General features: G+C 35.9%; 1 protein-coding gene across 3 annotated transcripts in view; it reads left to right on the top strand.

The window, feature by feature from the left end:
• The first annotated feature begins 105 nt into the window (after nt 1-105).
• Nucleotides 106-15,451, top strand: part of bzw2 (basic leucine zipper and W2 domains 2) — a 31,236-nt gene continuing 15,890 nt past the window's right edge. For 2 of the 3 annotated variants that reach the window (XM_030147456.1, XM_030147454.1), the window contains exons 1-3: nt 106-190; nt 10,891-10,961; nt 13,502-13,678. In XM_030147456.1, coding sequence (XP_030003316.1) covers nt 10,898-10,961; nt 13,502-13,678 — 241 coding nt within the window. In that variant the 5' untranslated portion in view covers nt 106-190; nt 10,891-10,897. Of the gene's footprint in view, nt 191-5,520; nt 5,726-10,890; nt 10,962-13,501; nt 13,679-15,451 lie in introns of those variants that run through there. The other variant, XM_030147455.1, reaches the window with a different exon arrangement.

The raw sequence follows: 15,451 nt of genomic DNA, 5'->3' as shown, positions 1-15,451 counted from the left end.
TTATTCATATTTTAGTCTGACTAGTAACCCTAATGTTTGATTAATATTTATCCATGACCCCCCCTGCAGTGCGGAGTTAAGGTTTGTTCCGTCTGCCTACATCAGGATGAAACTCCTCCGCCTCTAACACTAGTCACTGTCAGACGGTGGAGCAGAAGCAAACTACGGACATATAAACTGTAACTTACAGGTAGGACAAAACTGCTTTACACTCTGTTTGTCTCTGTATCCGAATAAATGTTTAGATGCTATAAAACAGGGATTAAAGTTGCCGGGTGTCTCTATTATGAACTGTAATGAATAGGCTACATGACTTAAAAGGAACATTATATGAAGTGTTTTTAATAAACCAACTCTGAATGTGTTAATTTTAAGATATGCTTGTGACCATATGCATGTTAATGTCTCTATATATGTAATAAATGATGAAAAATAGTTTTAATAGCACCACCATCCGAAACCGTAACTGTCATATTAAAATAATCACAAATCAAGCTAGCTATTATCGAAAAAAAAAAAAAAGTTTGGTTTTTGTTTTGTTTGTTTGTTTTTACCGACAGGCAATTTTATTTACCAGTTTTTGCTAGTTTTAGATATTTTTTTATTTGTATTAGTTTTGGTTTTCCTGCAAGCATCAAAAGGTTAAGAACTACAGGGAACTACAACTCCCAGGATGCATTTTTTTCAACAACCGTATCCCTCAACTACAGTTCTCCTGTAATTCCTGCAATAGGCAATTTGTCGAAACAGTTTGCGATATTTTCGCCATGACAACAGCTGCTGAGACTCATGGGTACTGTAGTATGTAGAGATCTTTGAACTGGACTCATAATCAGAGCTCTGATAGCTTCTTAATTTTAAGTTTAATTTTTGGTTTGACCTGCGAGAAAAGTAAAACAATATATGTGAACCTATATGAAGCCAGCACTGCGATGTATCCCATATAGTATTCTTTTAATTATTATATAAGATGAACCAAACATCAAAACAGTGTTAGAAATTTATGAAAACTTCCATAATACAAGATTTTTCATATTACAGTAATTTCGCAAAGCTTTGTCAGAGCGTAATGTGTACATTGATAGAAAATTACTCATCTGAGTAGTACACAAATGTACTGATACTGTGGTCCTGCGTGAGATCAGTGTCAACTGGGATGACCCCCTACAACTTTCCTTTAATTCCATTAAACTGAGTAGTTCATGCTGTCTCTGACTGTGGCTTAGAGGCTCAGTGCTGCCCACTGAACAGTGTGATGGTGTCTGTCCATTCATGGGTCTGGATTGCAAAGTGTTTCAATGCATGCTGGGATAGTGTCCAACATCAGCGACCATTATAGCCTGAAGTATATTCCAATGTCATGAAACAGACTGAGCTACACTCAGGATTTAACCTTGTACAATGGTTGTGTGGTACACCTAATGTTTTCACTCAGCACCTTCAGTTTGCCATTAAAACACCAGTTTGACTTTATAACTGGCTGCTGTCCATTTAAAAATTATCACAATTTAGTGCACATGTTTATGAACAAACTCTATTATGCACAGTCTGCTTGGCTGAAAACACTGAAGGGGGTTATGCCTCTGACGTAAACTTTCTTGTAACTGAATATTTACAGTATGACCAAGGAAGTGTTTATAGCTTATTCATGCAAGTCATTGTATGTGGTCAAAGGCTGTGGTACAGTTTTTTTTTTCCTAATGTTTATTTGGGTTTAATGTATTTAATGTTTTTGTTTAGGCCTAGACTGTGATGAACATCATTTACAGATGGGTTTTACATATTTAATGGGTTATACATTTATTGTTTAGACAGATCACATTGTCATCTCTGTGTCTGTGTGTGATCCACAATTAGCTCGGCAGTTGTTTTGGCTTTCTTTTTAAAGATTTTTTTTCAACACATGACAACCAGCACCAGAAACACATTTACTGTACTATATTATCTCCTAATATGTGTCCTTATCTCATCGTGCAATTTGCAAATAAAGAAAACCTGTAATTGGTCTTAGATCTGAATAAGTCAGTCCCAAATTCACTGTCTGTAACAATATGGAGAGAGTCACATAATCTAATATAGAGCCTGTTTTATCAAACAAAAATATTGTACAGTCTGAATTTGGCTGAATGTACCTGCTTATTATCCTCTGAGAAAACACACATTGACATTATCCCAGCTTTGAATAAAGCACAGGCTGGCTGCCTGGATTTACTTCCCAGAACTTTAATAATGGCTAGGTTATTTTAAGCAAGGATTTCACTTGCCATCCCCCAGCATACACACATACACATGTACTGGAATCTAGAATAGCACGTGTCTGAGGTGTGAGTTACTACAGCATGTGCATGGATATTGAAGAACACTCGCCTACACAAATATACTTGTAAATGTAACAGAAGTGTAAGTGGCTCGGACATTTACTGAGTAATACAGAAGAGGAAGCTAGTAAGAGTCATGTCTATCTCAATGAATACCCCCTAAAAATGTATATAGCATGAGCCGAGGATGATAGAAAGTGAAAATTCAAGGAAGTACAGAACCTGTACCACAGCTGACTCAGTTACTCATATCTTCAGTTAATGTTCTTTTTCTTTGGTGAAAAATTAAAAGAAATTGTTCCGTCACTTTAGTTTGGTGTTGATTGTACCAGAAGATGTGATTTTCCTGATTTTGTTTGTACAATTGCAGGCAGTCGATCTTAAAACTACTCTTCCTCTCAGTAGAGATATACCTTCACACTAAAAAGTGTTACTGGTTTGTGTCTGAGCTGCTACTATCTCTTTGAAATGAAACCGTCATACTCCCTTTAGCTCATTCAGTCACTCACACTCATTGAATTCAGTTGCACTTGTGTCCTCTTGGCTTCATCGTGACTGTGAGCCTCAGTTCAGCTGTGCACTCTCTGTTGAATCAGGAGTAAACAACTGTTCATCTGAGAAGCTCTCAGTACACAGTGTACAAAACCACTGACTGATAACAGATACGAGCAGCAGTAATCCACTAATAATGTTAACATCGACTGTGTAGGGGGTTGGGTTCCTATACCTACTTCATTCACTCACATCATGGATATCTGGGAAGTGGAATTTAATTTATTTGTTCCTACAGATTTAAAACCACATAATGAGGTTAGTGTCACAACAGTAGATACAGTACTTTACATGGTACAAGAGAAAAAAGCTGGTGTTTATTATTGTGTAATCTAGCACATTTAGTTAGTTCATGTGTTCACAGGCTGAGATATTTCCCATTTATTTTCAAAACAGTATCTGCAGTCCCACCTTTTTACTGGTGGTCCACACAAGATCTTATTTTCTGAAAAAACAATACATAAATAAATCATCACATTGCCATCACAATGGCAAGACGCAAGTATTTTTTGATCCCATTTGGTGTTGGTTTGAAACATAATTTTACAAATCAAGAAAAGAATCAGACTGTGAAAATGCATAAAAACACAGACTACACACCCAAAACCTGTAGAGATGACATAGGCTCTCCCATTCCTATTTATACACATCAGTAATCACCTTTGGCCAAGTGCAGTGATTACACACTGAGTCCCAGTTACACTTTATATATCAAGAAAAAATCACATTGTCACAGTCATCTCATGAGAAGAGATAAAAAAAATATTTCATTCCAACTTAATGGGCAGCAGTGTATAAATAATGTTACTGAATGACAGAAATTGTGAAAAATGCCTTGACATTTATGGGGCTGTCACAGTAATGAAATTGTAGATGATCATTAATGATTATACATATAATTGTGATCAATGATTTGTGTGTTTTTGTTCATTTTGTGCCACATTTATACTGTAGTATTGTAGTTTGAGCCTGAAATCTGTTTGTTTGGATGCACCTTCAGTACATCTAATGAAGAAAAGCCAGTAATTGGTTTTGATCATTGAAGACATCATGATGTAACATTTTGTAGCTTAGGGTTTCCAAGCAAAAATTGCACAGGGCTGATTAGATGTTAATGCTTAAAGACCCACAGCTATTTTTGCCACAACTTCCAAATGATTTTTTTGTTTTTCCCAAGGGATTTATCAACTTTTATTTGTCTGTATTTAGCATTTTTCAGTTAAAATCAGTTATTTTCCCATATTTAATTTACTGATCATGTATTTGTTCATAAAAGCTCAGAGTAAATCCTAAGGTTTTTCAATCAAATCAGGAAAAAAACTATTTTTTCCACAAAATACATCACTAATGAACATAACAACAAGCATCTCCATCCACTGTCATTCATAAAACTGCATTATTATATCCCAAAATTGAGTTTTGGGGAAATAGAGTTTCAGGGATATAATAGTTTTACCCCGACCACCACCGCCAGATCTCCTTCATATGAACACGTTAATGAGGACAGATTTGGTTGGATTTCTTATGCCTTGATAACCAACATAGTGGACACCTAGTGGAAGAACCCTATCATTTTAGCTTCTCTGTTAGTATTAGCTATAAGTCATCCAAATGGGGGCACTTCAGTTGAAAATCAGTTTGTTTTTTTTACATAAATCAAGCAATAATAGGCTGATGGAGATCAAATTTGGTTCATTTTGATCATCTTACAAATGTCCATTTTCTCACTACCATCCAGAGTTCATATGGTGTCATTTTCATTCACTAGGTGGAGTTTTGTGGCAAAAAAGTGGTTCTCTGACCATTATTGTGCCACTGTCAGGTCGATGTAACTCAAATTGAGTTCATATCAATTGTCTAACAATTCTCTTTCTTCATGCCACTACTTTGAATTTACACGATGTCATATTTTGACACCAGGTGGTGTGTTTCTTCCAAATGGTTGAGGGAGCAGAGGATTGGGGGGATTTCGGGGATATAACTTTGCTGTCGACCCTGGACAGCATGAGCCTTGTTTTTATTGGTGAATCAATATTGTAGAAGATAACAGTGTTTCTATGTTCACTATGGAGCCTCTGAATGTCCAAATGGGTCATATCTGAAGTCCATGAAAAGATGAAAAACTGCATTTTAACTGAATTATTTCCATGTTTTGATAGGATTACTGTTTAAACAGTTATTAAACATTTTAGATCAGTAGATGCTTTTGGTCAGCAGTGGATGTTTAGGTCTTTATGTGTTAATAACATAAAAAAAAGTCTATTACTGAAACATTTGACTTGAGATGGCGTCACTGAAAGAGCTGTGACCTATATTGCACTAAACCTTGGGGGTGGTGCTCGAAATATTTGGGATTTCTAGCTTTATTTTCTTGTACATGTGCGTGTTCTGAGTCAGTTTGTGAGTGTGGGCAGTGAACAGACACACAGTGCGGCTCCTGAGCTGACCGACATCCAGACAACAGGGATTGATGTTGTGGATTAGAAAGTGCTGTAATCCGTGACCCAGCCAGCAGCACTGAGCACTGTCTGGCAGAGCACATGAACAGTCCCTGCTCCCTACACCGGACCTACTGTGGACCCGGTGACATCCTGTCCCTCTTTAATGATGAATTGTGTCTAAAAAGATCCTGTAGATGCATTGTACACACAGGCATTTGTGAGTGACGGAGCGAGGCAGGCGGACTCCCTCAGTAATATGACACATGTCCTGGTCCGAAGAGTAAGAGGCAGGTTTACACTGCGGGGATGAGCCCACTATATATAGAGCAGAGCGCAAGGTTAGCAGGCAGGACAAGCCTCAGACAGTCAGCTCAGTCCAACTCATTCACAGGCAGCACAAAGACCTCGCCGCTGGTAAGAAGCCTGTTTTAAACCTACAGTATTTTTGTTTTACACACAATGATTAGAGACAAATCTGCTGCTGAGGCTGAAATAGTAAAGTGTTAGATGTTAGAGCCAAGGAGGAACAGTTTGAAATGAATATTGAGGTAGCTGTCATACCTGTTGCTGTTTAAGGATCTCCAAATGATTCATCTAAATGGTTGATGAGTTTTGGTAATAAATTTTATAATGATGCTGTTAGAGATACTGTTACTTCAAGAGTTCTGGTAATGAAAGCGGTTGGTCAGGTTTACACTTATGTCATAAGCATTAGACTGATTACACTGGTTTTTGTAGTTTTTTTGTCTTGTTTTTTTTTTTTTTTTTTTTTTTTTTTTTAATATCTACTTCAGAGATAAATGCGCTGAACCGTACAAGAACTTTTGTAACATTTCTGGCTGTCTAATGTTTTTAAGATATAAAGTGTTATATGTCATGTTATGTACATAGATATACACATGAATAGAATAGAATAGAATAGAATAGAATAGAATAGAATAGAATAGAATAGAATAGAATAGAATAGAATAGAATAGCTTTATTTGTTACATGTACAGCAATTTTAAAATGCCATCCAGTCAGAACCTCATCCTTGAGGTGCATAAATGTAAAGGATCATATAAACACAACTGAAACAAGTGGTGCCAGGCACAACAGACCCCACCCCTTGTACATATTGTAGCTTAATTTGGCATCAATCCAGCGGATGTCATCATGTCTATGCGTGTGCTGATGTCAGGATAGACATCGACAGCATAGGCAAATTTTACCCATTATAAGTAAACGGGGGAAAAAAATGTAAACTTTAACCTATTTTTCCCAAATGTAATCACATCTATTCTGGGTCACTGGCAATCTATAAACCCAGTTTGGTATGAATTCAACCAATAATTTTGCTGCTAGAGTGTTAACATACAAACAAACAAAGAAACAAACTAAACCAAAAACAATACCTCTTTCCTCCCTTTGGGGGGCAGGGTGATGAAGAAGATAAAGCTAAAACAAGCTAAAAGGAAAAAAGCACAAAAACACACAACTGCACATTCCTATCTTGGCACATACCATTCACATCTGAAAAGTGAATGTATTCTAATGTGCAGTGTTTTGAAGCAGAACTTGTAGCTCACAGACATTCCTTTTGGTTACAAAAACATTCTTTTATTAATTCATAGAATTTCACATTTTTGACCCAGTACTCTGCAACCAATAAGCATTTAGCACTAATATATGTGTTAATAACTAGCACTTCATACCATTAACTTGAGTATTATCCAGTAAAAAAGAAAAAAAAACGATCTGTGTTTTTTCTGGATAATTTACTCGTTGACAAAATTACAACAAGATACTGTTATTTTTATGTTTAAAAAGAACAACGGAATAGTGTATAGTTTGCAAGAAACAAAATGTTTCAGTCATCATGTTATTGTCATTGTAGACAACTGAGTGAAGTGGTAGAAATATTTAATCAGTTTTAGGATGCATGTGTTGTTTTTTAATCATATAAAACATTCAATGCCTAGATTATTCATCACTGCACAGAAGAGGGAAAGAAATACTTGTTACTAATCAAATACAATAAAATGTAATTAAAACAACAATCAATAACACACACACAACAGATGTGTCATATGAGACATTGTATGTGATTTTCATAAAACCGACTGATGGACCATGAACCAATACCACATACAGTTAACTTGTAAAGCACTTTTTTGTTACTTACAAGCTTTTAACATATGTAGTATAATAAGTACACACTACAAAAATCACATTATTTAAAACTACTGTCAGACAAACAAATGTACATGGAAAATATTTGTTGTTGTGTGTCTAGAGCATATTCATTATCATCCAGCTTTCCACTTATTTCAGAGCTCCTCTATTTACTTTATGGAGTGTATTGTTGTTAATAGTGGTTGTTTTAAAGTGCTTTACAAATGAAGTAGAGAGAGAGAGATCTTAATTGTTAATCTTTCCCATGTAAGTCGCTTTGGAAAAAAGCGTAAATGTCATTATTGAAGAATGGAATTTTCAGTTTGCATATCATTAGCCTCATAGCATAATTGCCTAAATTTTTTTCAGCACATAGCCAATGATGCAAAATGAAGCAGCAGTGTTAGTAGTTTAAAGTTATACAGATTTCACAATTTGGCCAAAAATATGACTTACGCTATGAGACTAATGATATGTTTCCTGAATAAAATGACAACATATGGCTTTGAAATAATCTGGTATTTAGGTACGGCAGATCACTTAGCCACATGGTTCTGTCCTGTTAAACTGTGGATGGACCAAATCACACATATGTAATGTAGATGGTTGGGATTATTTTGCATACATGAAAAAACAATATGACCATTTCTTACATCTTATACAAAACAATGTTGAGTATGTTGTTGTTTTCGATATCTCACCCATCCAATCTAGGTGGGGTAGGGTGGAGTCTGGGTACAGGTGTGGGGGGTCGGTGTCCCCTTAGTGACGACAGTGAGCTCTTAAAAAGACAAAAACAGTTTGTAGTTTTTCAGGTGTTACCCTTAATTCTGATGCTACATGAAAAAGCAGTTTAAATGCATTATAAGTGTCATTATTGAGTGGTAAAGTGAGCATAATTTATACAGATAATGCAGAGGCAAAGCATTGTGGGTACTTTACTGTACATTTACTGTAAAAGCTCTAAAGTCTAGAAGCAGTGGATGGATGGATGGATGGATGGATGGATGGATGGATGGATGGATGGATGGATGGACTGAATGAGATCCATGACACTGTTTTATACTTTTGCCAGATTCAAATGGACATTGTTAAAGATTGACAGATTTGGGAAAAACTGACGCATTATAATATTTGCCCTTATTTTTTCACAAATGTATAATCACTGGAAAATCTGAATTGTGTTTTCATTACCTTACACCAGTGTTTTTCAACCTTGGGGTCGGGACCCCACATGGGGTCACCTGGAATTCAAATGGGGTCGCCTGAAATTTCTAGTAATTGATAAAAATAAAAAAAATAAAAAAGCTTACTAATAAAAATATATGGTGAGTTGAGAGAGACAATCACAATCCATAAAAGACATGACAAACTGTGAAGCTGAAACTGAAGCACTATGGTTCTGTTTATCTTTCAAATGTTCATTGTGGTCGGTTTCAGATGCTGCAGCTCTTTCTTAATTCATAGTTTGAGTTCTTGTTTGTTCAGTATTAATTGTCAGCCTTGTAAATCCAAGCTGAACTGACTGTACATATCCTGACCAAGGAAAATAAAATTCTCACTTTGTGCAGTAATCTACACCTGGCTTTTCTGCCTCCGTCCATAATAATATACATTATATAGCCTAAATGTCATCTAAAATTAATGTTTATTTGCAACATAGTATAGCAAACTATTACATGCTCAAAAACAAATTCATTTTAGTAAAAAAAAAAAAAAAGGCTCCGTTTTGAATGTCTAATTTGTGATGTTAAAATGGGGTCACAAGCTATAAAAGGCTGGGAACCACTGCCTTATACTGAGTTGTTTATATCTACAGAGGTAGCCCTGTCACCTTTCACCGTCCATGGAGTTGCACAGTAATTTTTTCCACAGTAATTCAGAATAAATGTCTTCTCCTCCTTTTTTTTGCCATTTCGCCAAAGGTGACATCCAGCATTAAGCTGCATTATGTCACCGACAATGACTGTGGACCAGAGTTAATACCCCTTAAATGAGAAGCCCAGAAAAAATAAAATAGACGCAGTACTTATCATTTTAGTGGCCACTGTATGTCAGGATCAGGGTGGTGTTAATCTGCAACTTCACTGCTAGATCTCACTAAACTATTACACAGTGAGCCTTTAAATGATTTTTTTTGCTCAACTATAAATAACTCATAAAGTGCCAGTTGAGATTTTACTTTACATTCTGTAAAGTAGTGATCCAAAGAAATGGTTAGTACTGTCACCACAGCATGTTCTCCCTGTTTTGTGCAGATTTCCACCATTTTCCCATGTTATCAAAACATGTATGTTAAAGGGGTCATATTATGCAAAACCTACTTTTATTAGTCTTTGGTACATTTATTTGTGTATTTGGGGACCCAAATAGTTCATAAAAGTTTGAATTTGAACCCTCCAGGTGCTGCAAAGCTATCTTTATATTCCTTTTCACAAAAATCAAGTGGCTTTCTACAACCTGTTTTAATTCCTTCTTAATTTGTTGCATTTTATAACTAGTTACATCACGACATTTGCACATATAAGGTGAAGAAAATATGTCCAAACTTTGAGCCAGTTGCCTAAAATGTTCAGTTGTTGGTTGTATTAACAAACTCAAGGGGCTGAACGGGACAGAGTGCACAGTCAGCAACCTGGTGGGAGAGGGCTCATTTGCATTATAGGGCCAGCACTCAAAACGACCTTTCTGGTGTCATTACTCAGAAATAGGGTTGAAGATGGACCTGTGGAGTTGAATTAATGAAGAATTCAGACCCAAGCATAGCATTCACAGTTTATGTAGACCATAGGGAAATGTTTTAAAATGTATAATTCCATTTAAAAAAGCAAATATCACTCCTTTAAGTTAAATCTCCTGTCAGTGTACTTGACTAAGGTGTATAGATCTGGAGGTGGTCACTGGTCACCTTCTCTGGCAGCCCACTGCTCCTTCTGTGTTTACCTAAATGCAGAGGTTGAATTTCCCTACAGTGACAATGACAATGAAGGTTTTGACTTTTGTTCCAACTTTTGTGGCACTAGATCTTAAAAAGAATTGATTTTTTTCTGACTTAATCATCTATAGTCACTGTCATCAGGAATATACATTAACAATAGGATGCTTGACAGGAAAGCATTTGTAAAAGCATAACCTCTTTGATGGAGTTATTATGCTGTATGTATCTAAAATAAGATCTATCTGCAGTCCCTGTTTAGTGTGTCCTACCGGTGTAATAGTTCCTGGTTTCCCGGATATTAAATCTGTCTTGTACATCTGTTAGTTTGTGTAAAATATCATTAGTAAAGTTACATGATATGATATCTATTTAACTTTACTCTCCTAACACTGCTGCATCATTGTATGCAGATATGACAATGTGGCCAAAAATATGACTATGAGAATATGTTATTTACATGAATATTTGTTTTTGTTGCTGATTTCAGGACTTGTATGAATACCGGTAAGCAGCAGAAGCCAGTGCTGACAGGCCAGAGGTTCAAGACCAGGAAAAGGGGTGAGTACAAGATGTACAGAGGTAGAAGGATTAAATACTTCAAGAAAGGGAAGAATATACTCAAATCTGGTCTTTTTAACCAGCTCCAAAACTAGTTTATTATAACATTTAATTGGTAGATTTATCTCTTCATATGTAGGTTTATCTCTAATTTGCACATATTTCTATTGCACACTGTTTTATATATCTGATATATGTCTGCATTTTATTGTGTTGTTATTTAGATGTAAGTGCACTGTCGCTGGCAGAGACCACCTGCAATTTCGTTGTACAACCTGTTTAATGACAATAAAGCCTATTTTATTCTATTCTAGATAGGAGGGGTTAAAGTTTAATTGAATTTCTAACAATAATACAAGTGAACTTCACTGACCATAAGACATGATTACAATAAGAAAATAAAAATGTGTGCATCTTTACAAAATTTTACATAGACATTGAAAAGTCAGTTTGTGGTAACCCATACGATTGAACACATACTTCCACAGGGACCACAGGTGACCCCCCCCCCCCCACACACACACACACACACACACAGACACACTTCTCAGCAGCTGGTGTTCAGTCCTCAACACTGTTGTTGAGGGGTTGTTTTGAACAGACTGTGTTTCACTGATCAGCTATTTCACAAATAGTAAGTTAGTCCCAGGAGGGTCTCAAGGACTGACGTGCAAACACAGAAACAGACACAGACAGACGCAAACACATTCATAATCGTTTTTTATTTTTAGTTCTTTTGTTTGTTGACCATCTAAGGTGCATATCATGTCATATACCATCAGCGGTCCGTATTTTTCGGAGTGGGGTGGGGTGTCTGTAATTTGGGGAAGTGAAAATGAAACTGACACTCTTTACTATTCCTCTAACTCCCCGGGCAGCACAGACACACAGGAGCAGCAAGTGACAGAATCTCCTCAGCAACAAAGTTAATACATTGCTTACATATTGGCCAATGTTGATTAATCAGTGACATGCTACTGGCCGGCTCTATTGTGTTTCATTGTGGATACTGGACATTTTGTGTCCTTTTTTATGTGCAGGGGTTCAAGGGGGTGTGTGTTAATGTTCATTTAGATTAATGTGCCTGTTTTACAATGTTTATTAGCCTTTTTATGTTTATTTTTATTTTTATTAATGTGACACCATTAGTCAAACCTGTAGGCAGAACAATGTCTTTTCTGTTTGTCGCTATGAAAGTATCAGTGTGAAAGGAAGGTTTTGCTCTTGTAAAGTGACAGCACAACCTGTCATAAGTGAAATTCATAGAGCGAACGTCCTCCCTTCCAATTGTATCACAAACACATTTCCTCTTTTAAAATTACCTTAGAGCTCAAGAAGAATATAAATATAGTCTTGCAACCTCCCATGGTTATATTACTAGACTGCATAAAATATTCACATTCAGATTCAGAAAACTTTATTTATCCCATATGGGCAATTCATTTGCAGCTTCCCATAGACATCAGCCCACATCCAAAGTGCAATGTGACAAACATAAATAAATAAATCAGTGCACAAATACAAGATCATTGAAAGCAACTACGAATAATGCATTTAAATAATCAGCAGTAAAAAATCAATACATACCAATGCAGACTAAAAGACTCTATTGGTTCTGCTAACATAAAAAAAGAAAAATCTCATACACAATGACTAAAATGGCTGCTGTCAGAGTGTAAAAGTGTGTGTTTGAGAAGTGCAGAATAAAAGATTTTGAATATCACACATGAGTTAGTTTTACTTAATTTTACTAAATTCAAACTATAATGTATAAGTACAAATAGCTGAAATAATTAAGTTCAACACACTACTTGGAATAATATAGTTCTATATAGTAAAGTTGAATTAGTAGAAAACATTAAGTACCTTATACTCAATTTAAATATTATTTTTAGCTAAAATGATTTCAGTTAATCAACTTAAATAGTTTAAGGCAATTGGTTTCCTCAAACGGTTCGAGTAAACTCAACTCATCAGGTTTTACAGTGTAATGCAGGATGTATAGACCATACAACTGAACTCTTTTTAAAATTACAAGCTCTACAATTCTACAATTTCCAGATTTCATTCAGTTTAAAACAGCATGACTAATATTTAGAGTGAGACATAACTTACTTCCAAATTAAACACAGACATTGTTTTCAGAGAGAAGGGGGGTACAGAGAAAAAAACTGAATATAAGAATGCATTGTCTAAAAAGGATGTGTGTTTCAATCACAGGTGGTTTAACAAATGAATTAAAGCAAAGTAAAAATATTTTGAAGGAATATATAAAGTACAGTTTTTAATGAGTATAAGGATGAGGAAAAGCAGTTTAATACAGACTGGTAATGGCAGTGTTTTAAAAAAGAAAAGAGAAATATAGCAGTATTGTCTTGGGAAGAAGGAAATGTAAAAGCGCTATGTAAACTCTGTGAATAATATCTATCTATCTATCTATCTATCTATCTGTCTGTCTGTCTGTCTGTCTGTCTGTCTGTCTGTCTGTCTGTCTGTCTGTCTGTCTGTCTGTTTATCTATCTTGTGATCTTCTTTCCTAGATGAAAAGGAGAAGTTTGAGCCCACAGTTTTCCGAGACACAATCGTTGCTGGCCTTAATGAAGCGGGTGGAGACCTGGACGCTGTAGCCAAGTTTCTAGATGTCACAGGGTCACGACTGGACTACAGACGCTATGCCGACACTCTATTTGACATCCTCATCGCAGGAAGCATGCTCGGTAAGTGTTACTGGATCAGGTTTTAACATAAAGAGCGATTATGTCAGAGAGCTCATCTCAGATTCTGACTGAATTCCCTCATAAGTATCTTGTCATCAACATCTACTTGTGTCTCTGGGAACAATCTGCTTTTTCTCTTGGACTTGGTGCCCTCCGTGTATCGTCAGAGTCTTTGGTGTAAATCCATGTATCCAGGCAGATCCTTACGTGGGTTCATTCCAGGTCTGTGGTGTTCATTCAGACAAGGACAAAGAGATCACTGTTGGCTTTGTCAGATTAACTCAGTAATTCTTCCTAATCAAAGAGATCTCTCCTCACTAAGCACATGAGAACACAATGTCTGGGGTTTTCACCAGACGGCACTGAGCGCTCTAGGCTCACTTTTATGTCTCAGTTTTGATCATAGAAGCATCTGAGGCATTTTTTGTAGAGAAATTATTCTCCTTTTTTAGTTTTGATACCCAACTTGTCCCAGATAAATGGCTGTAGTGTCTGACATATTGTAGTTCTATTCTTATGTAAATATGTATAGTCTAGAGTTTTATTACTTACTACTCTTATTACTATTTTTATACTGTTTGTCTTTTGCACTATGTTTATGCATTTTTTTTCTTGCACTTTATTCTGTGAATTTCCCCAATGTGGGATCAATAAAGTCTAATTTAATCTAATCTAATCTACAAATGTAAGTATGAAGTAATATCAGAAGCTAAGTTGCATTTTACAATCATTTCTGTAGCTTTAAAATTACTAACAACTACTACAACAACTACCATGTAGCTCACTCTTTCTTTCTAATTCCATTACTGAGGTTTGTGATTTAATTCAAGGAGAAAATTATGATCTTAAAAGCTCTGGGATCATATGGGAAAATATAAATGACTAGAGCATGTGGTGTAAATCACGGATGAAAAAACGTTTGAAAAATAACTTGATGTTAGCATCAAGATCCTGTATTTTTGCTCAGTTTACTTAGTTTATTCATTGTCCATTTTCATTTTAGGAGTTGCATTGAAGGATAGTGTAGTTCAGTGGTTCTCAACCTTTTTTGGCTCCTGACCCCATTTTAACATCACAAATTTCTGGCAACCCCAGACATTCAAAACGGAGACTTTTTTTTTGGCTAAAATCAATTTGTTTTTGATCATGTAATAGTTTGCTATACTATGTTGCAAATAAACATTAATTTTAGATGACATTTAGGCTATATAATGTATATTATTATGGACGGAGGCAGAAAAGCCAGGTGTAGATTACTGCACAAAGTGAGAATTTTATTTTCCTTGGTCAGGATATGTACAGTCAGTCCAGCTTGGATTTACAAGTCTGACAATTAATACTGAACAAACAAGAACTCAAACTATGAATTATGAAAGAGCTGCAGCATCTGAAACTGACCACAATGAACATTTGAAAGATAAACAGTACCACGGTGCTCCAGTTTCAGCTTCACAGTTTGTCATGTCTTTTATGTATTGTGATTGTCTCTCTCAACTCAACATATATTTTTTATTAGTAAGTTTTTTGTTTGTTTGTTTTTTTATCAATTACTAGAAATTTCAGGTGACCCCATTTGAATTCCAGGCGACCCCACATGGTGTCCCGACCCCAAGGTTGAAAAACACTGGTGTAATTTGTGATCTCTGAAGGACTGATGTGCATAAATTAATCTCTTGCCAGAGTGATAAGAAGCTCTAGAAGGCCCAGTTGATGATAGATGTCCAGTAAAGAATCCCTGTAAATGACCCTAACCTGAACGCACCTCTGATTGTT

The sequence above is a fragment of the Sphaeramia orbicularis genome, chromosome 11 (assembly GCF_902148855.1).
Source record: "Sphaeramia orbicularis chromosome 11, fSphaOr1.1, whole genome shotgun sequence".
Taxonomy (NCBI): domain Eukaryota; kingdom Metazoa; phylum Chordata; class Actinopteri; order Kurtiformes; family Apogonidae; genus Sphaeramia; species Sphaeramia orbicularis.
The sequence above is the reverse complement of the archived record's forward strand: the minus strand, read 5'-3'. Positions and strand labels throughout refer to the sequence as shown.